The sequence below is a fragment of the Lottia gigantea genome (assembly GCF_000327385.1).
Source record: "Lottia gigantea unplaced genomic scaffold LOTGIsca_123, whole genome shotgun sequence".
Classification (NCBI taxonomy): domain Eukaryota; kingdom Metazoa; phylum Mollusca; class Gastropoda; family Lottiidae; genus Lottia; species Lottia gigantea.
Window position 1 is genome coordinate 586,465 of NW_008707279.1, and position 23,915 is coordinate 610,379.

Sequence of the window (23,915 nt, forward strand, 5' to 3'; positions counted from 1 at the left end):
CAATCTCTTGTCAAACAGTACTGGAAAAAAATATAGTTACAGATTTAATATTAAACTCGTTTTCTCACATGATATATTAAGGAATTTGAATATTCCGAAAGAATAAGAAAAAGTATAAAAATGGGTGAAGAATATGCTGATAATATGCGTGTGGAAATTGAAACGATGAGATGGGGTTAAACGATTTTGAAGGCAGAAAAACGACATAAATCTAGTTTTGAAAGTTTTAAGAGGTGAGATGTTGAAAAAATAAGTAAAAGGCAACCGAGATGAAAAGATAGGAGAAATCAAGAGATTAGACGGAAGGAGGAAAGAAAAAGAGGTAAGATGTGGAGGAAAGGAGAGAAAACAAAGAGATGAGATGTGAACGACGAGAGAGATAGCAAGAAATGGGATCTGAAGGAAATAGAGCAAAAAAACATAAATGAAATATCGAACATGTAGAGAAAGCAAGAGTTGAGATGTGATGGACGGAAATGAAGCAAGAGATGAAATGTGGAGGACAGGAGAGAAAGCAAGAAATGAAATGAGGGGGAAAGGCGAGAAAGCAAGAGATGAGAAGCTGAGGGGGAAAGAGATGGGAAGTGGAGAATGGGCGAACAAGCAGATAAGCGAAGAGATGAACATAGGATAGAAGGAGAGAAAGCGAGAAATAAGATATGAAGATGTGGAGAAAGCAAGCGATGAGATACGTGGGAAGAAGAGAAAGTGAGAACCCAGATAGGCCTATCGAAGAAATAGAGAAAGTTGGAGATAGCTGGATATAGCGAAAGAGTATTGATATACTTTTTGAAATAATGAATAGCCTTTTACCTAGTCCGAAACATCTGACTCTATTCCGACCTCTGGTAGATATTTTGACAGTTATCGGCTAGAGTAGAGTCAGAAAACGTAGACCCAGTTTTGTGGGTATTTTCCATACCTCCGAAGATACGTTTTTTCTTACATAATATTAAATTACCTTTACGATAACTGTAAATTAGTGTTGGGCGTTTTTTCGGTCTACCTTGTGCCATTCCAAAGCCCGTAAGGGGAGTAAACACGCATTAATGCGAAATTGGCCTATTTATATCAAAAATAAACTTTTCAACTTATTTTGATATATCGCAAGTAGTGAGAAATATGCATGAGTGCGAAGTATAACAACATCGACCATCTGTTGCGCACAACCTGTAGCTTATGTGCTAAATCATAACACAATATATAATATCACAATTCAAACACACATATTTTATTGTAATAAATGCGTAATAGCTTTCAATAGCCATTGAACATATGTTATGATTTAAGGGGCCATGAATTTCTTTTATCAATATATAAATTTTACCTATTGCCCGTTTTTATATTAGACTAATAATAGGACTGAAATAACGCTCTATTTACACTTTAAACCCTTGCATTTCTATTGGATAATAAAAATAGCAGCAGGTGCTCGACGCTGAGGATCGAATGGTTTCAAATTTTATTTTTAGATTCATTTTCGTAAAATTCCTGGTCCAATTTTCGATGAATTCGTTTAAGGTCTTGTACTCGAAGTCCATTCATAGTATAATATGCTGAAAATTTTTCGAATATGGCAATGGCGAGCACGGCTTTTTGATAACATACTTATGCATTCAGTAGCTGAGACATTTTTTCCTTTCGATTGACAGAAACAGTTACGATATACTATAGTACCGACATGGGTGTGCTTCGTGCGCAATGAGGTCACTCAGACAAGCATTTCACAAACGTTATTGACACTCATGACATCATTATAGACAAAATATTTTGTGTATGTATGTTTTAAAGGTTTAGAAGGAGACCGGAAGATAGCTGTGTGACGGAACAGGATTTTTTATTTTGTTGTGTTTTGAGCCAAATGACAGAGTATAAATTGGTCGTGGTAGGAGGTTAGTACATTACAAATCAACTGTTTTTATACTATAACGGTATAATACCAAATGGGTTATACTTTTTGTCATAACAATGTTGCACTTTGTGTACCATCTTGGACTTACTGATATGTTAAAGCTCACGGGGACTTGTTGCTTGGGAAATATTATCGATAACATCATGTACATGAGTATTTCTTCCTTACAAATTGTAGGTCATTGATCTATTTGTGACACTTGGCAGTCAATTGCCATTGGAATGGAGAAATTCATAATTTTTTAGGTGGTTGACTTTACTGTCTTCATAAGTCAGTGACTCAGTTTATGTCTATGGTTTATAGATTTGAACTTGAAAACGACTTCTTGTCATAATAAAGTCTCTCAATCATTGATAGTATGCGTATTTTTAGCTGACTGAATATACTTCCTTTGAAGAATCCATATCATGATTTTGTGACTAAGATTGACGATTTTGATATCTTGGTTTGGTTAACACCATGATTATGTATTCCATATAGTAACCAATCATGACCTTGCACAATTCATATCATGATCTTGTTGTTAAGATTGACAATTTTGAAACATTAAATGTTTGGTTAACACCATGATCATATATTCCATTTAGTAACCAATCATGACCTTGTAGAATTCATATCATGATCTTGTGGTTAAGATTGACAATTTTGAAACATCAAATGTTTGGTTAACACCATGATCATATATTCCATTTAGTAACCAATCATGACCTTGTAGAATTCACATCATGATCTTGGTGTTAAGATTGACAATTTTGAAACATCAAATGTTTGGTTAACACCGTGATCATGTATTCCATTTAGTAACCAATCATGATCTTGTAGAATTCACATCATGATCTTAGTGTTAAGATTGATATTTTTGAAACATCAAATGTTTGGTTGACACTCTGATCATGATTTCACTCTTGTGGTCAGTTTGTCAAATGTGATAAATTTTTCACAATCAGCATGGCATTAACAGTCTTCAATAGCCCAATCAAGTGCAGATAAGCAGACATTTTTGGTTTTTTTTTTAATGGGAAGTCAATAAGAGACATAACAAATCAATCTTGATATTAATGTTAGATTTTTGGTCTGAGTTATTTATGGAGGGATTGACACAGGATGTCACGTATTTAAAACAATCCAGGGACAATCATAATCAAAATACCTCATTATGTCCTTTGATATCTTCAAGCTGATGATGAAAATGGCCACATGATAGAGCTTTGTTACACATTTGACATTTGTAATATTGTGGCAAGATATCTATTTCTGATAGCAGAATAACTCCTGTGGCCAGAATGTGTTTTCTCTGGTGACTAATATAACTGGCCATATCTCGCAGACTGTTGATGCCAAGAACAAAATGGTCTGTTTGGGTTTAGGCCATTCCAAAACTAGATATAGGCCTACTGCCGGTTTTACTGTGCTAGCCATTTTTCTTGGTGTTGTTTTTTTTTCATTCTTGATAAGCAGATTGATATAACAAGGGTGTAAGAATTTTGTCAGACAAATCATACCTTTGATAGATTTATCACCAGTTTTGATTGTTGGAGAATTTTAGGTTTCAAACATTTAATTATGTTACTATTGTAAAAAACAAAAAGGTTTGAAAGGTATCACAGAGACACGGGAAGCAAAAGGGAGATCAGAAGCTTTAATGATCCTTAAAAAACATACCAAGGCTTCAAAACCTCTATGCCCTGTGTGCTACAAGGCTGTGCATGTTAAAGATCCTTTGACAGTTGGATGCAAAAAAGTAGGACGTAAAACTCCATTCATTTAATTTTTTTGACAGTTGGAAATAGAAAAAGGCTTATGCCGCTCTCCTGGCACAATTTCCCTCATTGCACACTGCATGGCATTGCCTGTCTTCATTAACCCCTGCATGCATTTCATTTGAATCTTCTTCATTTGTGTGAACAGCGGATGTTGAAATATATAAATGTATTGACCTATCATGATGAACAATTAATGACATAATTTGGTCTATATTGAATATTAATATTAATGACCATACTTATCAAATTTATAGAAGATTCTATCAATGCTGCATAATTTATATATATAGCTAATAAACTGAGGATATAGCAGGTCATGAGATAATGACCAAACCAATGGGTCAAGCATAGGGATTACAAGCTCAGAGAGATATAGAACCAAAGTCAGATTTGACAGTACTGTGCACAAAAAAGATCCTTACTTTGATAATTTGAAAATGGTTAAAGCTGCTGTCCTGGCAAAAGTTAATCTCATAGCACACTGCAAGGCCTTGACAACAGAAGAAAAGAAAGAAAGAACCATAAGAAAAACAACTGCGGTCTTTCTACCATCTGTTCCAAATTCCAAGGTCAAGTCTCTTGGCATTGATCTCTTCTGTAGTATGAATACCCATTCTCAGCTAGATCAACAAAAAGAGAGATTACTTTTTCATGGTCATCAGATTTTTTTGTGTTTAACATAGATCGTGGCCCTGTTTCACAAAAACTCGCAGGTGAAATGTTATTTTTGAGGTTATCAAAGTGTTAATTTATAACATTAAAATTAATTAATCTTCAACATTTTGAGAAACAGGGTCCAGTGGAAGCCTGCCATCGCTATTTCCAGGGATAGGAGAGAAGAAATTTGGCAGCACCACAGGCCAGGATGGTAATTTCAGAGATTACAATACAACAACTAGTCAACTAGGCCATATATTTTAATGATTGTTATAGAAAACTGGTCTATCACCTGGTTAAATATATGACTATATTGCAACAGCTCTACTTGTTTAATTAAAAATTTGTTGACTGTAAAATGAAATATAGTCATATCATATTGATTATAAGATGGAATGTTATCAAGACTTGTTGTCAATAAATTGAAGTATGATAGACTGAGAATAATAATTATATTTCACCACATTTCATTCTACCTAGAGTGTGGTTTTTGGAATAAGATCTTAGATATCAATTCAAATTAAAGTTGGATCTCTGCATTTCTTATAAATTTGATATTTTGATTAAAGAGATGATTGTAACTTTAGCAACTTAAAATTTAGCTCCAAAAAGTATGGTTGGTAATTACACCTGTCCCTTTAACTATCAAAAATCACATGATGTGTAGAATTTGATACATATTTTTTTCATGAAGAAATGATTTGGTACGAAATTTTATGTAAATCAGACAGTTTTGACATAGTGAGTATAATAATTATGAACCAAGATTTCTACAGAAACTGCAAGAAGAACATGGATGTGAATCCATACAGTATCCAAATTTATTCTTATTCTACTTAAATGGGGAGTGTGAACCAGCTTCAATAAAACAGAAATTGACTTAATCTGCTCTCCTAGTTTTGAATGAATTCTTTGATATTGTCAAGAGGTTTTGTAAACTTTTTATGTGTATTGGAGACACTGATAGCATCAATTTGCTACATTTCAATTTTCAATCAGACTTCTGTGGTTCTTGTAATTCCATTAAAACTAACACATTTTCTGACAGCACTATATATATTAATACATTAGTAGCTCCTCTCTAGTGAAGTCATAAAACATGTTAATTTTAGTAGAATTGCAAGAACCACAGACATCAGAATGAAAATTGGTAGGGTACAACTTGATGCTATCAGTGTCCCCGATACACATAAAACCTCTTTACAATCCCTTTAATCCTTTTTACATGAAGAGTGGTTTTCAAAGTATATTTCAAAATGCACCTTTAAGATTGGTGCACACTACCACTTTAAATGTATGAAACATGAAATGGCTAATTTTATCTGATATTTTCTCTAATTTGATGATAAATGTGAGATATGAGGTTTATTGAGGAAGAGGTTAGATATGTATATTAGATCATATTTACCTACTTAATTAATTAATAAAAGTTCATCAAGTTTAATTAGTCTTATAACATGTTCTTCATATTATTGAGTTCAGTTAACAGTTCAATTTACTTTCACTATCTTTTAGATTTTTTTGTATTTTCAGAAATTTGCGTTATCTTGCAAATTCATGTAATCATCTAGGACATGCATTACAAAATAGAGTTATCTAAACAGTTTAACAGCTAGAAGAGCTCAATTTCAGATTACTGTATTTTGATGTTATAATCTTGCTCTGGGTTTTTCTATTTTTCAACCTGGTTTCCCCCTGTCAGTGATGTAGTCAAGAGGGGCTAACATGGAAAAAGCGTTTTGAAGTTAGGTTGAGACAATAAACCGAGGCCCTGTGTGCTACAGGTTGACACGTTTAAGATCCCTTGACAGTTGGAAATTAAAAAAGAGCTGGCTAATGCTGCTGTCTTGGCAAATTTTCTTCATTGCCTTTCATTTCGTTTCTGGGTTTTTCTTTATATTTTAATAGAAATTAAAAATGTACCGGTACTGCATGATTTTTAACTGTTATCACTGTAAGGCTTTTATAGACATTCTCACAGGCAGTAATGAAAGCAAGATTATCAGTCTACTTTTGTATGTTTTTCCAACTTTGCAGGCTGGGGTCTGATATGGAAAAGCTTCTAGTCATTCTACACAATAATCTGGGCTGTGTGCTACCGGGTGTGCACATAAAAGATCCCTCGATAGCGGGATAGAAAGATAGAAAAAAAATGGCTAATGTGGCTGTTCTGGCAAAATTTCCTTCATTTCCCATTCTCATGAGCCCAAACAGGTGCAGAAAAGTAGGAGATAACTCTCCATTTCATTTCATTTATCACTATAATTTTTCAGGATGTTTTCTATAATGCATTTTTTTGTATATTTCAGCTGGTGGTGTAGGTAAAAGTGCCTTAACCATTCAGTTAATCCAAAATCAGTAAGTATTGAAATTTGAGTTATTTATCATTGATTGACAAGTCTAATTACCTTAGGCTTTTACACACAGCTTTAAATAATTCTCATATTTATATACTCAACTCAAAACAGCTTCAAATATCCTTACAAGAAATTCAAATTCAGTGGCATATGCTAGATCAACATATTTTACATTTTTTGCACAAAATAGTTCTGAGGTGCTCATAGCTACAGATTGATTGGCAATTGGAATGGTGCAAATTGATGCTATCATTGTCCCTGATAAACATAAATATTTAGAAGACCTCCTTACAATCTCTTTAACATTGATTTGGATTATAAGCAATTAGGGAGCCAGTGAGTGTATAAGATGGGTATTTGGCGCCTAGAAAATGATTTGTACCCCCATTCTTTGTTTAACAAATTTGTGTACCTTTTTTGCACCCCCCTCCTTCCACCCATATTATTGGTTACTGAATATGGTTTTCTATTTTGAAGAGTAATTCATTTTATTTTTTATTTATTTCAGTTTTGTAGAAGAATATGACCCTACAATAGGTAAGCACTTAGATTCATGTTATTTTAGGCCAAATTATTTTCTATTTTCTTACTAACATGGAGATAGTATCTTTAGATGGAGCTTGGAGGCTCAAATTTTGATTCATTTCACAGATCCTTTGACAGTGAGAAAGTGAAAAATAACAGACAAATGCTGCTGTCTGACCAAATTTCCGTCATTGCACACTGCTTTTGTTTGACTCCCTGTAGTAGGACATGACATTAATGAGATTTTTATATGTATACCATGATTCCTCATTGCATACTTCATACGGTTGATTGCTTTCTAGTAGATCATGACAGTACTGACATTTTGAGAAGTATACCATGTGGAATTTCGTGATAACAAGAAACAAACAGTTATTGTTGAAACTTATTTTAATCGTTTTAGCGTGAAACCACAAAGTTTGTCCTTGGAGAATAAATTGACGTCATGTCGATTGACATTAACACACTGCCACTGTCTTCACTCTTCAATATTTCTATATTACAATAATATCAGTGTGATACAGGTAGTGCTAATGAGACACTTGATAATTGCTTTATTGCTTATGACGCACTCAGAGTTTTATGGTTGTTAATTTGACTTCAATTTTGAAGAGTCTACTTGGCTTTTAATTGGTTCTTGATTTGGTTCAAATGAGAATATATTTGTGTACATCTGTATTATTCTGAAAATTGACACAAACAGCAGTCTAATTAAAGTTAGATCAAACTTTCTTATTTTTAATTAACGTTTATATTTATTCAGCCGCTTCAGTTAGGGTCTAAAGACTGGCCTCTTCAGTATTCTTCAGTTGGATGATACTGCCAGCCAATCAAACATTAAAAGATTACTTAACAGTTAGAAATCGAAAAAGATCTGCCTCATCCGGCTATCCTGGCCAAATTTCCTTCATTGCACCCTGCATGGCGTTGCCCCCATAGTGCAGAAAATTAGGACGTAAAACTCCATTCATTTCATTTCATTTGCTTGTTTTTTGTATCAATAGATATGTAAATATATATGAATGATTAACAACGCCAGATTTGTGCTCATTGAACATGTTACTTTTTACAGAGGATTCCTATCGAAAACAAGTTGTTATAGATGCTGAAACATGTTTATTAGATATCCTAGACACAGCAGGTCAAGAAGAGTATAGGTACTATTTTCTTTATTTTCTGGAATTATTTTTTTGCAGAGGATTCATATCGTAAACAGGTTGTGATTGATGCAGAAACATGTCAGCTAGATATTCTAGATACGGCAGGTCAAGAAGAATACAGGTACACTTTTGAACCTAATCGTTGCCATGGTGCAATCTGTTGTTTATTTTTGGTTGAATTATTCTGAATTTCGAACTTATCCATTGTACAAATTGTTGTAGTTTTTGTGAAATTTTCTTTTGGTTTTGAAACAAGCTGATGTTATTTTTGTTTTATTCAATTATCTTTGAACAGCTTTGAACAAAACTAATCTCTCCCCAGCCATTAAAGACTGTGTGTGCAACCAAAAGTTCATGAGTCACAGGGTCACATGATACTAACAAAACGAAAGTAGCTCTGATAGCCAACAGAGATGAGCAAACCGCCCCTAATAAAACATAACAAAATTCACAAAAGTTATTTCATTAAATTGTTTCTATTATAGTCCAGATACAGAAAATTGAATCCTCAAGAGAATCCACACTTTTTTTTTCACAAAATTTAAAAATATGTGTTCCCCAAATCAATTCAATTATTTTGAAAATTTTCTTGAGTGGACCCTCTCAGACGTCCCATGAGAAGCTGGCAACTATGGTGCCTTGACAGAGTTGCCACATTTTGAATTCTGAAGTCTGCCCATTATTTGTACCCCAAGTTTCCGGGGGAATGGGGCTGCCACCACTCTGCTATAAGGTTAAGTGTATTGATATGAATACTTTGAATATTTCAGTGCTATGAGAGACCAGTATATGCGGACAGGAGAAGGTTTTTTATGTGTGTTTGCTGTCAATGTGGCCAAATCATTTGAAGATATCAATACATATAGAGAACAGGTCTGTATTATAATATAATTTGATTTACACGTCTTTTTTCTGCTACTCAATTTAGCCCATCAGTTAGGGTCTAAAGACGGGACTGTTGCAATTCCAATAAAACTATGTCACTAATTGCGAAGGGCAGTATGTGGTGGAGCCCTAAGCAAGCTTTGATATTAGACCTTAGGTTTTGCCTCAGTTGATTTAATCAAAGTAATTTCATACATGAAATTCTTGTAGACTTGACATACTTGGTGTCATTTATTATATTATGAACTTTAGGCAAAATGTGAATGTCATAGAGTGCACAAAGGGTATTTTATCAAGTCCATGTGTGTCTATGTTTGCAATCTTGAGATCCTGTCTTTTATAGAAAGACATATATAGAGAAAGAAACAGAAATTTTTAGTTAGATATTTTTGAAGGAATTATTTGTACATTCCAAGGAGTATTTACGTATTACCTACCCAAATCAACACTGGAAAATTGCAAACTTGTCCCTTTAGCTTACAATCTGTTATGTTTTCTTACTTACATGTACCAACAAGTTTATCAATTAAAAAAAGGGCAATTCTATGTTTTCTATAGTTTTTCTATATTAATGTCTATTGTATTTGTTGGTATTTTAGATAAAAAGAGTGAAAGATGCAGATGAAGTTCCTATGGTCTGTAAGTATCTGTTTCTACCTAAAATCTCTTTATATTTGACTTTTAAAAGTGTAATATGATATCTGTTTGACGAGAGCTTATCCTAAGCTTAAATGAAAGATGATGTTAGTGGATAGTTGCCTGGGAGGGGGTGAGAGATAAATCCATGAGCTTATCCTAAGCTTAAAAGGAAAATGATTTTGACAGCTAGTTGTCTAGGGTGAGAGAGTGAAATGTGTCATATTTGCAGAAGACAGTCCAAACAAAACGAATGGCAGAAACTGAATCGAAATTAAACTTAAAAAGCAAAAAATGCTTCTACATTATCCAATTACTCATTCAAAGAGCAGAGACTGGTTATGAATTAAAAGTTTAATTGATAATAATTAATAACAACCTCTAATGGGCAGTCTTCCTCAAAAATAGGACATTTCTCTTGACCCTCTCCCAGCTGCTAATGTCATCAAAATCATCTGTTTGATTCTGTAGATAGAGCCAGAGCTTTTCCAACTAAAAGTATTTTGGTAGTTATTATCATAGGTCTAAGTTTTCATAAACTAGAAGCAAGTTTTTCAACAAGTTTTTCCGTTACATTTTCCAGTGGTTGGTAATAAAGTAGATCTACAAACACGTAATGTAGATCCTGTACAAGCTAAACAAGTAGCTGATAGTTATGGTATACCTTATGTTGAAACATCAGCTAAAACACGACAAGGTGTTGACCATGCATTTTATACTTTAGTTCGTGAAATTAGACAATATGTAAGTATTTGTTTCAAGCTTGTATTCTTTAGTCCTTCTGAGTAACATTTTTTGCCAATGATCTAGTTGGAGTCGGAGTTGGAATTTTCACAGTGGCACAAGTAGATCAGTGGGGACCTCCATTTAATGCTCCCAATGTCCCAATAGGTGTGGCCAAAATGAAGTAGATCAGTAGATCACATGGATAGTTTTTCATAGTCCCATATAATCATTGAGAAATTGAGTTGAATCTCAAGGAGAGGCCCCAACCTACTTAGAATGAACATAAAATTAACATTCCTGAAATGGTCAATGAGTATATATTCATCAGTGAACTTACCTGGTGTCATAAAGTTTCAACAGAATCCCTGTAAAATCTGTAAATTGGAAAATTCATAAAACCAAGTAATTATTGAAAAACGCTTAATGTTGATGTTAAGCGTTTTTCAATAGTTAATTGCATATTTATGGATAATTACTAAGTTTTTTGGATTTATCAGATGATATAAGGACCCTGTTAAGTTATTTATGACACCAGGTAAGCTGATGAATATATACTCATATTGACCATTTCTTGACCAAACTTTAATTCTAAGACGTAGTATCACTTTAAGTAGGTTGGGGCCTCTTCTTGAGATTCAACTTAATTTCTCTTAAGATCTACTTAAAGTTCGTTATGGCCACACCTATTGGGACACTAAGCATTAAATGGAGGTAGCTTTTTGACATGGTGTTGAAACAAATTGAACTCTAGGCCATCATAATGTGCATGAACAACCATTGACAATAAGAAGAACATGTTTGTCTGCTTGCACTTGATATTCCATTTTCTGAAAAGTAGTTTCTGTTCCTGCTTTAAGAAAGTCCGCCATAAATGTAGTCGGAATATTTGACTTAGGGAAGGGTGCTTTGTCTGCGACACATGAATGATCTTGGTTGCTGATTTTTGTTGCCATCTTAATCTTGTCATGAGGTTCGTTATCCTCACTCAGGCACATGAGAAGACAAAAAATTTCCATTCAGTCAATAATCACATGCGCATATTGCAATTGTCTAAAGATATTCTGATTGGATGATGATGCTCTAAAGCAAAAAGTGACAAATGTCACACTTGTGAGATTTTACTCAATATTCGAGTCGGCAACAAAAATCAGCAACCAAGAGGTACTGCTTTTGTACCCACACCATTAGCACAATGAAAATCTTCTGTGATGAAGATTGGAAAACAATGTTCAAATTTTTTGTTTCATCTGATCTTGTATCTTTTCCTAAACAACAAATTAAATGACGCTATTGATTATTATTTCAGAAAGAAAAAAAGGGCAAAGATAAGAAAAAAAGAAAAAGACTATGCAAACTTTTTTGATCTTTTTTTTTCAAGTTTTGTTTTTCTTGTTCGTAAACTTTTTAATATGTTAAATCTGTACTTGTGCTGTTTTCAATAATTATTGTTCAATTAAACTTTTCAGATATTTTATATATTTTTAAGAAAAATTTGTAAGCATTATTTATTTATTAATATAATGGAGTATAAATTTATGTAAGTGTCTGTTACTATAATTAGACCATAGCATTCTATTCTCTACCCCTTGCCCAAAAATTTGAATTTCCGTTTGTTTGTTCAGCACCAAATATATTTTTCTGGAATTTATTTCACAAAAAATTTAGAAATATTTCTGCATTTTATGAAATACAGTAATCTGATTGGTTAATAAAAAGTTGAATTAAGTGGCAATTGACCAATCAGATAACAAGTAAAAATTTCTGCGATAATTTTTATCAAATTTTTTGTGTTAAAAAATTTTGTTTTCATTGAAACAGTAACTGTTATAATATAAGTTAAAATTTGTTGAAAGGAATTCTTTAAGATATAGTAATTAAAGGATGTATTTCCCAAAATAAGAACATTTAGAAATGTGCATTCCTTCTAGTTTAAGGTTTCAAAGACTTTGAAAAAAGCAAAATTTTTCTCTTGGTTATCTGAACTGGTTTAAAAAATGTGTTCTTCAAAATTAGTATTGTATATATATAAGTTGGAAGTAAGCTTTGTAATATTTTTTACATTTTGGTAAAGGAACATTACTATGTCTGTTTTTTACATCATTGGCTATCATTAGTGTACATGTTTGGCTTTCTACTCCTTATTGTGTATTGGACTCATCCACACATGCATATTTCTTATCTTTTGGCTTGGTGTTTTGTATATTGGAAGAGTTCATTTGTACATTTAAGGGTGAATAGATTTGTTAACCCAAATTTGTTTCAGTAATCTTTTTAGCGCAGCGCCATCTGTGCTCAAAATGAAATTTGAAAAGATAGCATTTAAGAGGATATATTACAAAATTTACATGTCTGAATGTAGTTGCAAGTGTTGGGTAATGGATTTTGTAAGTTAATTGTTAAAAAATTTAAAATTAGTTCCTCCTAAAAAGGGAAATGTTTTTCAAAGATTCAATGATTCATTTTTTGTATTCTTCCCTTAACAATACATCGTGGATCACTGAACTAATCTCAAAAAAAAGATCAAATATAATGATCCAAAAAAATTAATTGCAAGAAACCCAGCAGTATTGCTATTGAGCAGTGCCCTGTTGTCAAAATTTAAAATCGTTGCCTTATTCTTGAAAATTTAACTTAAAATAATATGAATTTAGTGTTCCTGTCATCTGATTGGTCAATCACTAAAATTAATTTTGGATTTAGTTTTATTATCCAATCAGATTACTGTATTTCTGAAAATCTGGATTTTATTTTTGTTAAGTTTGAGAGAATAAGGCTCCTGAATTTGAATTGATTTTAAGTTTTTGAACAAAAAGGGGGCCAAGATAAGTCTCTGATAGCCACAATTTAGTTGTTATGGTAACATTTTATACATTTTGTAGATTTTTAGATGAAATTGAATTGTGAAATAATTTCTGTGATAAGATCCATATGATATTCTTGTTTAAAGATCATCACAAGACCACACCAAATAATATTCTTGTTCTTTTTTCAGAAAACTAAAACTAACGCCTTTACATGTAGATCAATTTTAAGAAATTTTCTTCGTATGTTGCACTAAGAAATCTTTTTCAACTCATTTGGAGTTATTGCAAGGATTAAATTTAATGCTGTAATATGTCTGCTTTGCTTTATGACAGCTTTACTTTTACTATCGCGCATAGAAAATTATAGTGAATTTGTCAAATAGCCCAGGTTAACCAGTTATTATTAATATTGGTAGACTCTGTTATCAAACAAGGAGATTATTTGGTGTGGTCTTAAGACAGAAAATTGTGAAATACACAACATATTAATTTTGTTTTTTATATATATGTATATAATATGTAGTTGAACCTTTTGCAAAAAATTTTTTTTTTTCATTTCTGTAATGATTTCTTGCTTTCAAGGCCTCGTTTTCTCTCAAATCTAACAACAAAATATAAATTCACTGAAAGCTGGGAGTTGATTCTCAAAGGCATTGGTTGTGGCATCGGATTTTTCTTTAATTTGATGATGATTCAAAAGAGTGGCAACTTAATTGCCAAGCAGACGACAATCCAACAAACTTTTGACATAAGTGGAAATATTTGCATTCAGTTGATTTTTTGGGAAATGAGGCCCTATGTATTTATACAGAATGTCCGTACAAATGTTAAATTGCACTTAAAACAATGCTCAAAAGTCTAAATTATTTACATTATTGCATCAACTGAAATTTTAGAAATTTAATGTAGTTTATGCTGAGAATTTTCTTTGGGCTTCTTTCAATGTAGATTGTTCTACAAGAAAATTAAAAATGATCATTTGGTATTGTTTATGAACTCAAGTTTGGCAGTTGTTGAAGGGAAACAATTCTGTATTACGCTTCACTTTTGCTTTTCCTTTGTATGGAAGGTTCTGCTTGATTGGTGTGTTCTAAAAGGTTCCATCTGTAGCTATGGAACTGGATATGTCACATTCTGCCATTTTGATTTCTGTCTACACTTGCATTTTCAGGCACATGAAGTCACCAATCTAGCGCCCTCTCATGTACAAAAACATTTTGTCTTACTGAAAATGCATTTTTTGGAAGAATTTAAACCATAAATTTCTTTTTTATCTTTTTCAAATATATTCATTGTTCTTTTGTAATATAAATATGTAAATATACAAGATTAATCAGGAAATTATATAAATAACAGAATATCGTCTCAAAATACCCATGAACATAATTCCTAATTCAAATCCATGATTTACACTTTACTAATTGAAATTAAAGCAGACAGCCTACAAGCTGGTTTTTTTTTTGTGACTATTTTAGCATTTTTGTGAAAATTCATGGAAATATTTAAGAAAAGAAGAGTGATTAGTGACCATATTTGATTAAATGCAGTTAAAAAAAACCCCAGTTAACCCAGAAGGTAAAAAAATGGCCTGAACTCTACAAATTTATGTTAAAAATGTACCCATATCTATTCAAATGAAATTCTTGGATATAAGAAGCCATTTTTTAATAATCATAAATGATCAATCTGGACGGGTCCCTTTAAACTGGTTTCATGGTAGCCTACATGTATATTACTATCTATAATGGTGTAGAATCCGCTCATAGTGTCATGGTGACCTTATTCTGTATTTAAAATATTCTAATCCAAATTCCTCTATATTAAATCTAGATAACATTGTATTTACTAATTCATATATCAATTTAACTCTATTGGAATTCAGACCTTTCATTATCCATCTTCAAGAGTGAATTCCGAGCTGTGTTTCCTGTTGAAATTTGAAATTCTGATTTTTTCAAAAGAGTATGTCTCCCTTTGCAAGTGTATCTAAGATACTTTTAGCTTGCATTAGTACAATTCTGATATCCCTTTGTAACGCCAGGAGCTGGTCAAGTTTCCTAGTGTTGCAGGAATCATAGACATCAGAATGGTGCTAATAAAAACTATTTACAGAGCTTTTGATACACATTAAAAAATATTATAGATTAGGTTTGCTGTTAGTTTGTGTATTGCCATATCTTGACTGCCATCTTGGCATATTTTAGCTCTTCCCTGATTTTGACATTTTTATTATAAAGTTTGCTAACCCATAAAAAGGTACCAGTATTACTGAAGGCAACTTCCAGTTAGGGTTAAATATTTTGAAATATGGCAGTTAATGAAAATGGATATTAGGAGGTCTGGTTCCTGTTACAAATGACTCTAACCATATAAATATAATGAAATAATATTGTAAATAAATCTTGAATTATAAATTATATTATTCCATTTTTTTTGATACAATATATATAGTTGTCTTTATAATATTTCTTGTTCAGATATTTTAATGTGCCCAAAATGATCCGTCAAGGGTATCGAGAGTGTATGATGCAAAACCCTTGCACAGAATTTATGTCTGCCCTTAAGCTAAAGATACACTGGGCGAATTCCATGACGAATTGCTCGGGCGAGTCTCATTCACCATCTACTTGTTCAGCAAGTGTGTCTCATCGCGAACTTTCCTATTACTCAACCAATCACAGATGCCCAAAGCGTCACATGACAAATAAAATGGCGACCTGCAGTGATGCAATGTGGAGTGCAGAAAAGGAAGAGGAATTGTAACTGCCAATGTCTTGCTCAGCCAACTATTAGTGTAGATTCCATGGTCTGTCACAGTTGTATCCATGGCTTTTCTGATCTCCCATCAAGTTCTATGTTCCAGCATTCTCCTATGTCAAGGGAATTGAGTGTGTTTAATGCATAACCCTTGCACATAATTTAGGTCTCCCCTTTAGCAATTGAATGTCCAACATGAGGGGATCTCAAGAGCACTCAATTAACATCTTCTTAACAGTAGCATCAAATGTGTTCTGTAGTTTGCTGCAAGATCAATTAAGTGTAGTTACCTCCCTTTAATCAGATCTCGCATATAATTTTGAATCTAACTAATGTGAGGTCCGATCTAAATCATGGGGACAGTTAATCATCGTCATATGAAAGAAAATCAGTTGATAAATTGAAATTGGTCCAAGTTATCAATCTAATGGAACAGGAGATGACCAGAGTTCAGAGAGGACTTGTTTGTGTAAAGTTTATCTGTGACCTTGAGATGATGACAAAACAAAAGGTGTACAGAAAGATGCTTTTCCCATCAGACAGGGAGGAACCAGGCTACAAAATCTAAAGGTACCACCATGACGTGTACAAGGTAAGTAAGTAAGCATTGCTTTATCTCGATTAGCCTACCTTACCCCAGTAAAAATATTAATGGTATGATAATATCTGCCCTCAGGATATACTTGTTCTGCCACAAACAGAAATGCTGCCTAAAAAAAATATGAACTCTCTTAGGGGGCCAGTCTGTAGCACAGTTGGTTAGAGCATTGTATTCTTAACATGACATCATGCTTGGTTACATCAAACATATGATGGTCACAGTTTCTAATCCATTTCTGCTCATTATTCCAGTCAACACAACTGTAAATAGGTATGGATTTTCAAGGACAGATCAATGACAAGAGGTTTGGCCATGTCTACTATTGTTTCTATGTTATGGGAGCCCCGGTGCCTCTTCCTTCCTAATCTGAAATTCCAGGGTTCAATACCTGCCACAGACTGTACATGTTAAAGATCCTTTGACATTCAGAAGTCGAAAAAGAGTAGGCTAATGCTGCTGTCCTGGCAAAATTTCCCTTATTACACATTGCGTTGCCTGTCTGTCATATACTTGCTATGTTCTATGAAGACTACGTGCATGTAGGCCTATCAGGTTGGTGTATGTTACTATGGCTGTCATCTGAGTATATATGATAGCCAATAACTAACTGTAACAATACATATGGTCTGAGATTGGGTGGAGTGGACTTGTGAATCATGTATCTTGTGGATGAGAAGCACATGTTTACATAGATCATCTCTTAGTTTGATTTGCTGGAAACTGGAAACTTTACTTGATTTTCATAAGTAATTTCCTTTATGTGTGATCTCAAATAATGGAGATTGTAGAGCTGCAAGAAGAATTTGAAGCTCATGCGTTGAAATTTAAATTTTCTAAAAACTTTAAGATTTATTTGAATGGCTTTAGATACTAAATGCCTGTGTATATTTTTTTGCCTCCCTGATACAAATCTTTGATAATATCTTATTCATTGAACAGTGAAACATATTTTTGGCTTGAAACTGCTGTTTTTGACTTGTGCTATTGGTTCTAAGCCAATAAATTGTTGTTCCATTGTTCTCATTCCTTGCATGTGATTCTATCAGTTGGCAACTAAAAATAGTTTGTGTTTACTGGTTGTCTGCTAGTCTCAGCCTATCTTTTATCAAGTAATTTTTTGTCAAAATAATGTTGAAAGAAACCTTTCTGTCAAAAGTTTCAATGTTTATGGTTGTTCTGTAGAAAAGTTCAAGCAGAAGTTGTCTGTGTATTTCTATACAAACTGATGTAATTTAATCTCAGCTATCTGTATCACTTATAAGAATGAACATCTGATGTTGGTTCCCATTCAATTCAAGGAAAAAATGAAATGAAATGAAAAGAGTTTTACGTCCTACTTTTCTGCACCATGTGGGCTAATGAAGTCAGACAGCGCCATGCAGGTTGAAGCAGAGAAATTTTTCCTGTAGCCTGTAGCACACAGACCTTGGTTTATTGTCCAATCCAAAGGACCAAACGCTCTTTCCATGTAGCATATATACTTTTGTTTTAAACTAGTCTGTGATCACTTCAAGAACCCATTTTCTTTAAGTTTTCTATCAATTTTTGAGATTCTAAAGCATTTTGCCTTTAAAATTTCCTGGAACAAAAATAATATAACTGTGCTAATAGTGAAAAAAGAAATCGAAGCCGGTAAATTCAAATTTCTTTCTCTCTATTGATATTTTGAGGACTGGTGTTTCATCATACATTTTCATTATGATTTTGTGTATTGTCTTTAACAATCTTGATTCTTTGTAACTATCCTATAGTCAGATATAAGTTAAAAAAACAATGAATTTGAAAGACAATAAATTGACATTTAGCCAAGATTTTCATCTTTCTGACTGCATCTTATCATCTTTATTGTATGTAGATAAAGTATTATGTTCATAGTGAATAGACTAAAAATATACACATGTACAATGAATCCGAAACATCTGTCTCTATTCCAGCCTCTGATAGCTATTGTTGTTGGTGGTAGTAGGGTCAGAAAAAATTGGCCATGTTTTATGGAGATTTTCTGCACCTCTGAAGATGCAGGGGTTTTAACCTTATTTCATACTTTGGATCTGCCAAACCCTGATACATTGGGCATTTACTGCTATTTTTGTTTTGTATCACATGACCCTGTGACCCTTGAACTTTTGGTTGCACATTCAGTCCTTATTGGCCGACAAAAGATTAGTTTCATTAGTAGTGGCATAAATGGTCTAAGGAGATCATGATGGTATGACTAAACTACAAAAATATCCATCTCTCTAAATATATATTGGGTTTTGTGGGATCTGAGATTAAAAAAAAAAAAATGAAGTGCGGAAAATTCACAAAAAACTAGACCTAGATTTTCTGTCTCTACACCAGCCGACAACTGTCAAAATAGCTATCAGAGGTTGTTATAGGGTTAGATGTTTTGGACTAATTTTCAACATGTAAGCTAGTGTGATTTAACATTTATTTTACTGTTCTATATCCTACTGCAGGGTGAAAATTAGTTGAAATTGTTTTGACTAGGAATTAATTAATTGCTGATTCACATTTTTACTGGTAAGTGCAATTTGTGAATTTGAAATTCATATGTATGTGTTATCTGATGAAGGCTTGGTGCATATATATTTCATTATAAAGAATAGCAAGATAGTTTTTGCTGTCGTTGAAATGAACTGAGCTTTGTTATATGGCTTTATATATTAATTCTTTTTAGGGCCAGAGGGCTAGTTCTGTTTTGTTTAGGGGGTGGGGTGATTATTTTTATGTCACCATGTCAGTATTGTATTTAAGTTCTAATTTCTTTTGAATTTGGTGGAGGACATCAATGACCTTGGGGAAATATTATGAATATGAAATTGAGTTGCTGTTTTCTTGGCAGAAATGAGCTCAAAAGCTGGAAAAAGTTTCTGAAAATGGAAAGATAGATGCTTTGAAATTGACCTATCGTCCAGTCTTTTAGAAATATAAAAAAATCTGAGCAATTTTGATCAAAAAAATTTCAAAATCTTGGTTGGAAATTGACTGCTGTAAATTTCAAAATGATGATATATTAGAAATAATACAGATCTCTGCACCGTAAATTACTTATGTGAATTGAAACATCGAAATATATATAAATATTAATAAGCATTATATATTCAACTCAGCATTTATTTTGTGTATTTCTATGAAAAGGGAATATTTTTATTGCCCTGTTTCTGAACATATATAATACATATTTATACAATAATAAAATATTTTCATTGTTAAAGGGACAGTTGTGCCATTTTGGGGGGTTGATTTGTGTGTACTGGAATTGAAAGAAAAACGCCAAAATTTCTTCAAAATTATCTTGAACTAGGAATTTTACTTTTCAATACAGTCAGTATGTCAAGACAATTCATTTTGTAACTTTCAAACACAGATAATTCTGAACACACATTCATTTGAAGGCTAAAATTTCAACAGTGAGATGATTGACTTAGCTAAAAAAAAATTGTCTCTGAGACTAAGGTATGATTGGTCAAAAAAATAGCACTCCCATCCCTTAAAGATGTATAGCTGATGAATTAGAGGTCATCAAATAGAGAGAAACACTATTTAATCAAACCTTTATTTAAAGTCTAATAATCAAGGCACTGTGTACTGATAAAGATCAGTACAAAGATGGATATCTAACAGAAAAGGGGCTAATGTCACTGCCCAAAAAAATATTTCCCTCATTGCAGATTGCATGGCATTGAGAAATCTTCATCAGCAATATATGAATAAAGTTAAATTAAAGTGAGACTTACATCTTACTTTTCTGTTTCTTATTTGGCTTATGTAGAAATTCCCTTGCAGTGTGCAATAAGGGAAACTTTGTCAGTATTTATTAGGAGAGAAGTACCGTAGTTGCAAAGGCTATAGAGGAAAAAAGTTAAATTAAAATGAGACTTACATCTTACTTTTCTTTTTCTGATCTGGCTTATGTAGAAATTTCATGCAGTGTGCAATCAGGGAAACTTTGTTAGCATTTATTAGGAGAGAGTTGCAAAGGCAATAGAGGATAAAATTAGTATCTTCAGAAGATCATTCAGTAAAGTTCATTAACACATTTATATATATACATTTACTAAATTCTTCAAGTACATGTAATTCAACCTGAAGATGTGTTTTGATTAAAACAATATTACAAGTATTACCGATATACGGTAGATAGGTATAGGTACCTACAATCTAACCATATCATCATGATACTATATAGACACATGGTACCAATTTAATAGTATTGGTAGTAAAACTATATAGTATTCTATTCTTCTAACATATACATGATATTTTTAGACAAAGGCAATAAGAGAAAAGGAAAAAAAACTAGACAGGTGAAATAGTGAGATGTTCTTGTAGCAGACGTGTTTTTGGTCGGCAGACGTCGGTACTTGGCGGTAGACTAGTAGAGAAAACATTCCATCTATTTCTGCAACTGATAATCTGAGATTTTCTTCTGACTTTGATACCAAACATAGATCATTTCTTTTGAAGTGTACACTACGTAGGTAAGTGCATTGTTTTTGTTTTCCTGTTCTGTTGTTTTAACATCAGATTCCATGTTAATTTTGAGATGGCAGACATTAATAGGTACAAAAATCCAGGTGGAAGGGAAATTTGCATATTTTGGCAGTCTTACATGTATTTGTAAAAGAAAAAAAATAAAGTAATACGATTCTTTCAAAATAAATTATGCTGATTTTTGGCAAAAATTAAAAGCAAAAGATATTTTTGAATATTTTGTCTTGCAATGATGCGAAAATGCTTCATTTTTATCAAAATGTTCGAAAATCAGTTTTGCTATCATAACCTCATTGAAAATCTCTATCCCATTGGAACAACAAACATGCAAAAATGAATTTCTTGAAAAATTCTTTGAACAAACTTTTTATTGATTTTTTTTTTGCAAAATTGTAGTTATTATACTGACTGTTTTGTGAAGGGTATATGTGCCTTGATCAATGAACCCTTGATCAATGAACAGACCCTATTCTCATCTCACATCTTATAATCTCTATTTGAGCTATACTTGAGTAAATATTGAATTTAACCCTTTCATCTCTTGTAAATAAAATAAAACACCACATACCCAAAGCTCCAATTTACACGACATAATACCTATGTATTAAAATCATGTGACATCGCTTGGCTGGTGGAGTGGCTGCTAATATTGAAAACATCAAATAATAAATGATGATGTTACATAATAATGGAATATAGAAATCACCTTGGAAAATTTTTCTTCTATGATATAATTGGTCATGGTGATAGTGATAAGTCAATGGGACTCTTTTACCCCTTTTACATTACAAATTTATATGTTCTCAGAACGGAACAGATGAATTTTGTGTAATGTAAACGGTCGAGCGTTCTGAGAACTCTTTACATCATGGTGACTACAATCGACAATTTTATCTTCTTCAAGAAGAGTTCCACAGATAACCGCGCCTAGAACGCATTTCATTTACACTACAACCAAAGAACCGTTCTCAGACCACTTAGGTTTAATGCAATGTTAATGGGCACATTTCAAGAATGGAACGTTTTATAGCAGACTGGTGTAAAAGGGGCTTACCGGTACTACTGAAGAGTAGAAGACAATATTGAAAATGAATTCTATTCTGTGTCTGCACCATGTTGAAGACATTTTCAGTGATATTCTTACCTGTATATCATCTACATTTCTGATCTTTTGAAGTATACCCAAGTGATTATTTTTCTTCTGGAGTATTTTTTACAGTTTCTATGATATTTGTTGTTGTATGCTACATTTGTCTTTTATTTTCTCACTGCTACCTACAGGTATTTATTTCTGCACAGTTTCTGGATTGTGTATAGAATTAGTTAGGTTATTTTAGATAGACCACCAAGCAGTTTTTGTGAGGTGGTATGACTATTAGTCAAAGACTAGTAGGTGATCATTTAGGATGCTAAATATACTGTGTTAAAGGAACAGGTTTACCATCCATTTGACCAATGATACTTTAGTTAGATGTTCATATTCAACCCTACATGTACATGTACAAAGTATGTGTTCATATATAAAATTTTACTACAAAGTAGCCGCCCATGTAGAATTTATGATTTTAACACAAATGTACTAAGTAGGTGTTCATATGCAATTTTAACACAGATGTACTAAGTAGGTGTTCATATGCAATTGTACTTAGTAGGTGTTCATACGAAATTTTAACACAGATGTACTATGTCGGTGTTCATATGCAAATTTGACACAGATGTACAATTTGAACACTACTAACCACTAAGTACTTTGTGACCTACTGTTTAAGTTTGTTATTATAACGTTCAATGACATTCTTTACCTGTAATCATATCAAAAAGTGTTAAGTACAGGAAAAACTAGTAAATTCTACGGTATTTCTGTTTCTACCAACCACTACAACTATCATCTCTTACATCTGGTTTGGATTACTTCATGAACCACCATATATTTTCTTTTACCTTTTCTCTCAAATTAGTTACAGGTAACCTTTTCACTGTTTACTAACTTAGTTTTTAGGGTGGCACAAAACAAATCATATTGTAAATGATTATTGATTTGCACTTATTCAAAATGTTATTTGCATAATTAAGCAGGGAAAATGAAAGGGATTGTGAAATACACTTTTGAATACCATTTGCATTAAATTTTTCTGCTAATAATTTTAGTTATTATGGTGGCACAGTGGCATTTGGCCCAAAATATGTGTCAGAATGCACCAAATCAATTTAATTTTTCTAAAATTTTCGTGGGAGAACCCTCGCAGATGCTCCATGAAAGGCTTATGATAAGATGCCTCCACAGAATTATCCCATTTCGAATTCAGCCTCGACAGTCGGGATGGCACGAAACAAATCATTTAATGATTATTAATTTGCACTAATTCGAAATATTATTTTGGTAATTTAAAAAATATAAAAGATTCTTTGAATTTTTAGATTTTTCATTTTGCTAAGAATAGGTAGAAGGCATATTTCTCTACAATTTGGCATCAATCCATACATTAGTTTTCAAACATCTTCCAAAAAAAAATAGCAAACTTTTAAACGTTACATAATCCTTCAAAATAGTTTTGGTGTTAAAAAAGTAACAGCTGGAAAACTATCAGAAAGAAAGAAAAATGAAATGAATGGAGTTTTACATCCTACTTTT

At 32.7% G+C, this 23,915-nt stretch overlaps 1 protein-coding gene across 1 annotated transcript; it reads left to right on the forward strand.

The window, feature by feature from the left end:
* Positions 1–1,690: 1,690 nt before the first annotated feature.
* On the forward strand, positions 1,691–21,274 carry LOTGIDRAFT_207643 (hypothetical protein; the record flags this gene model as incomplete). Its single annotated transcript, XM_009048523.1, has 10 exons — positions 1,691–1,892; positions 6,642–6,690; positions 7,198–7,226; positions 8,287–8,371; positions 9,145–9,247; positions 9,859–9,898; positions 10,479–10,639; positions 11,756–11,782; positions 20,861–20,865; positions 21,211–21,274. The coding sequence occupies exons 1-10, from the start codon at positions 1,862–1,864 to the stop codon at positions 21,272–21,274; spliced, it is 594 nt and encodes a 197-aa protein (XP_009046771.1). The 5' UTR covers positions 1,691–1,861.
* Between the last annotated feature and the right edge of the window lie 2,641 nt (positions 21,275–23,915).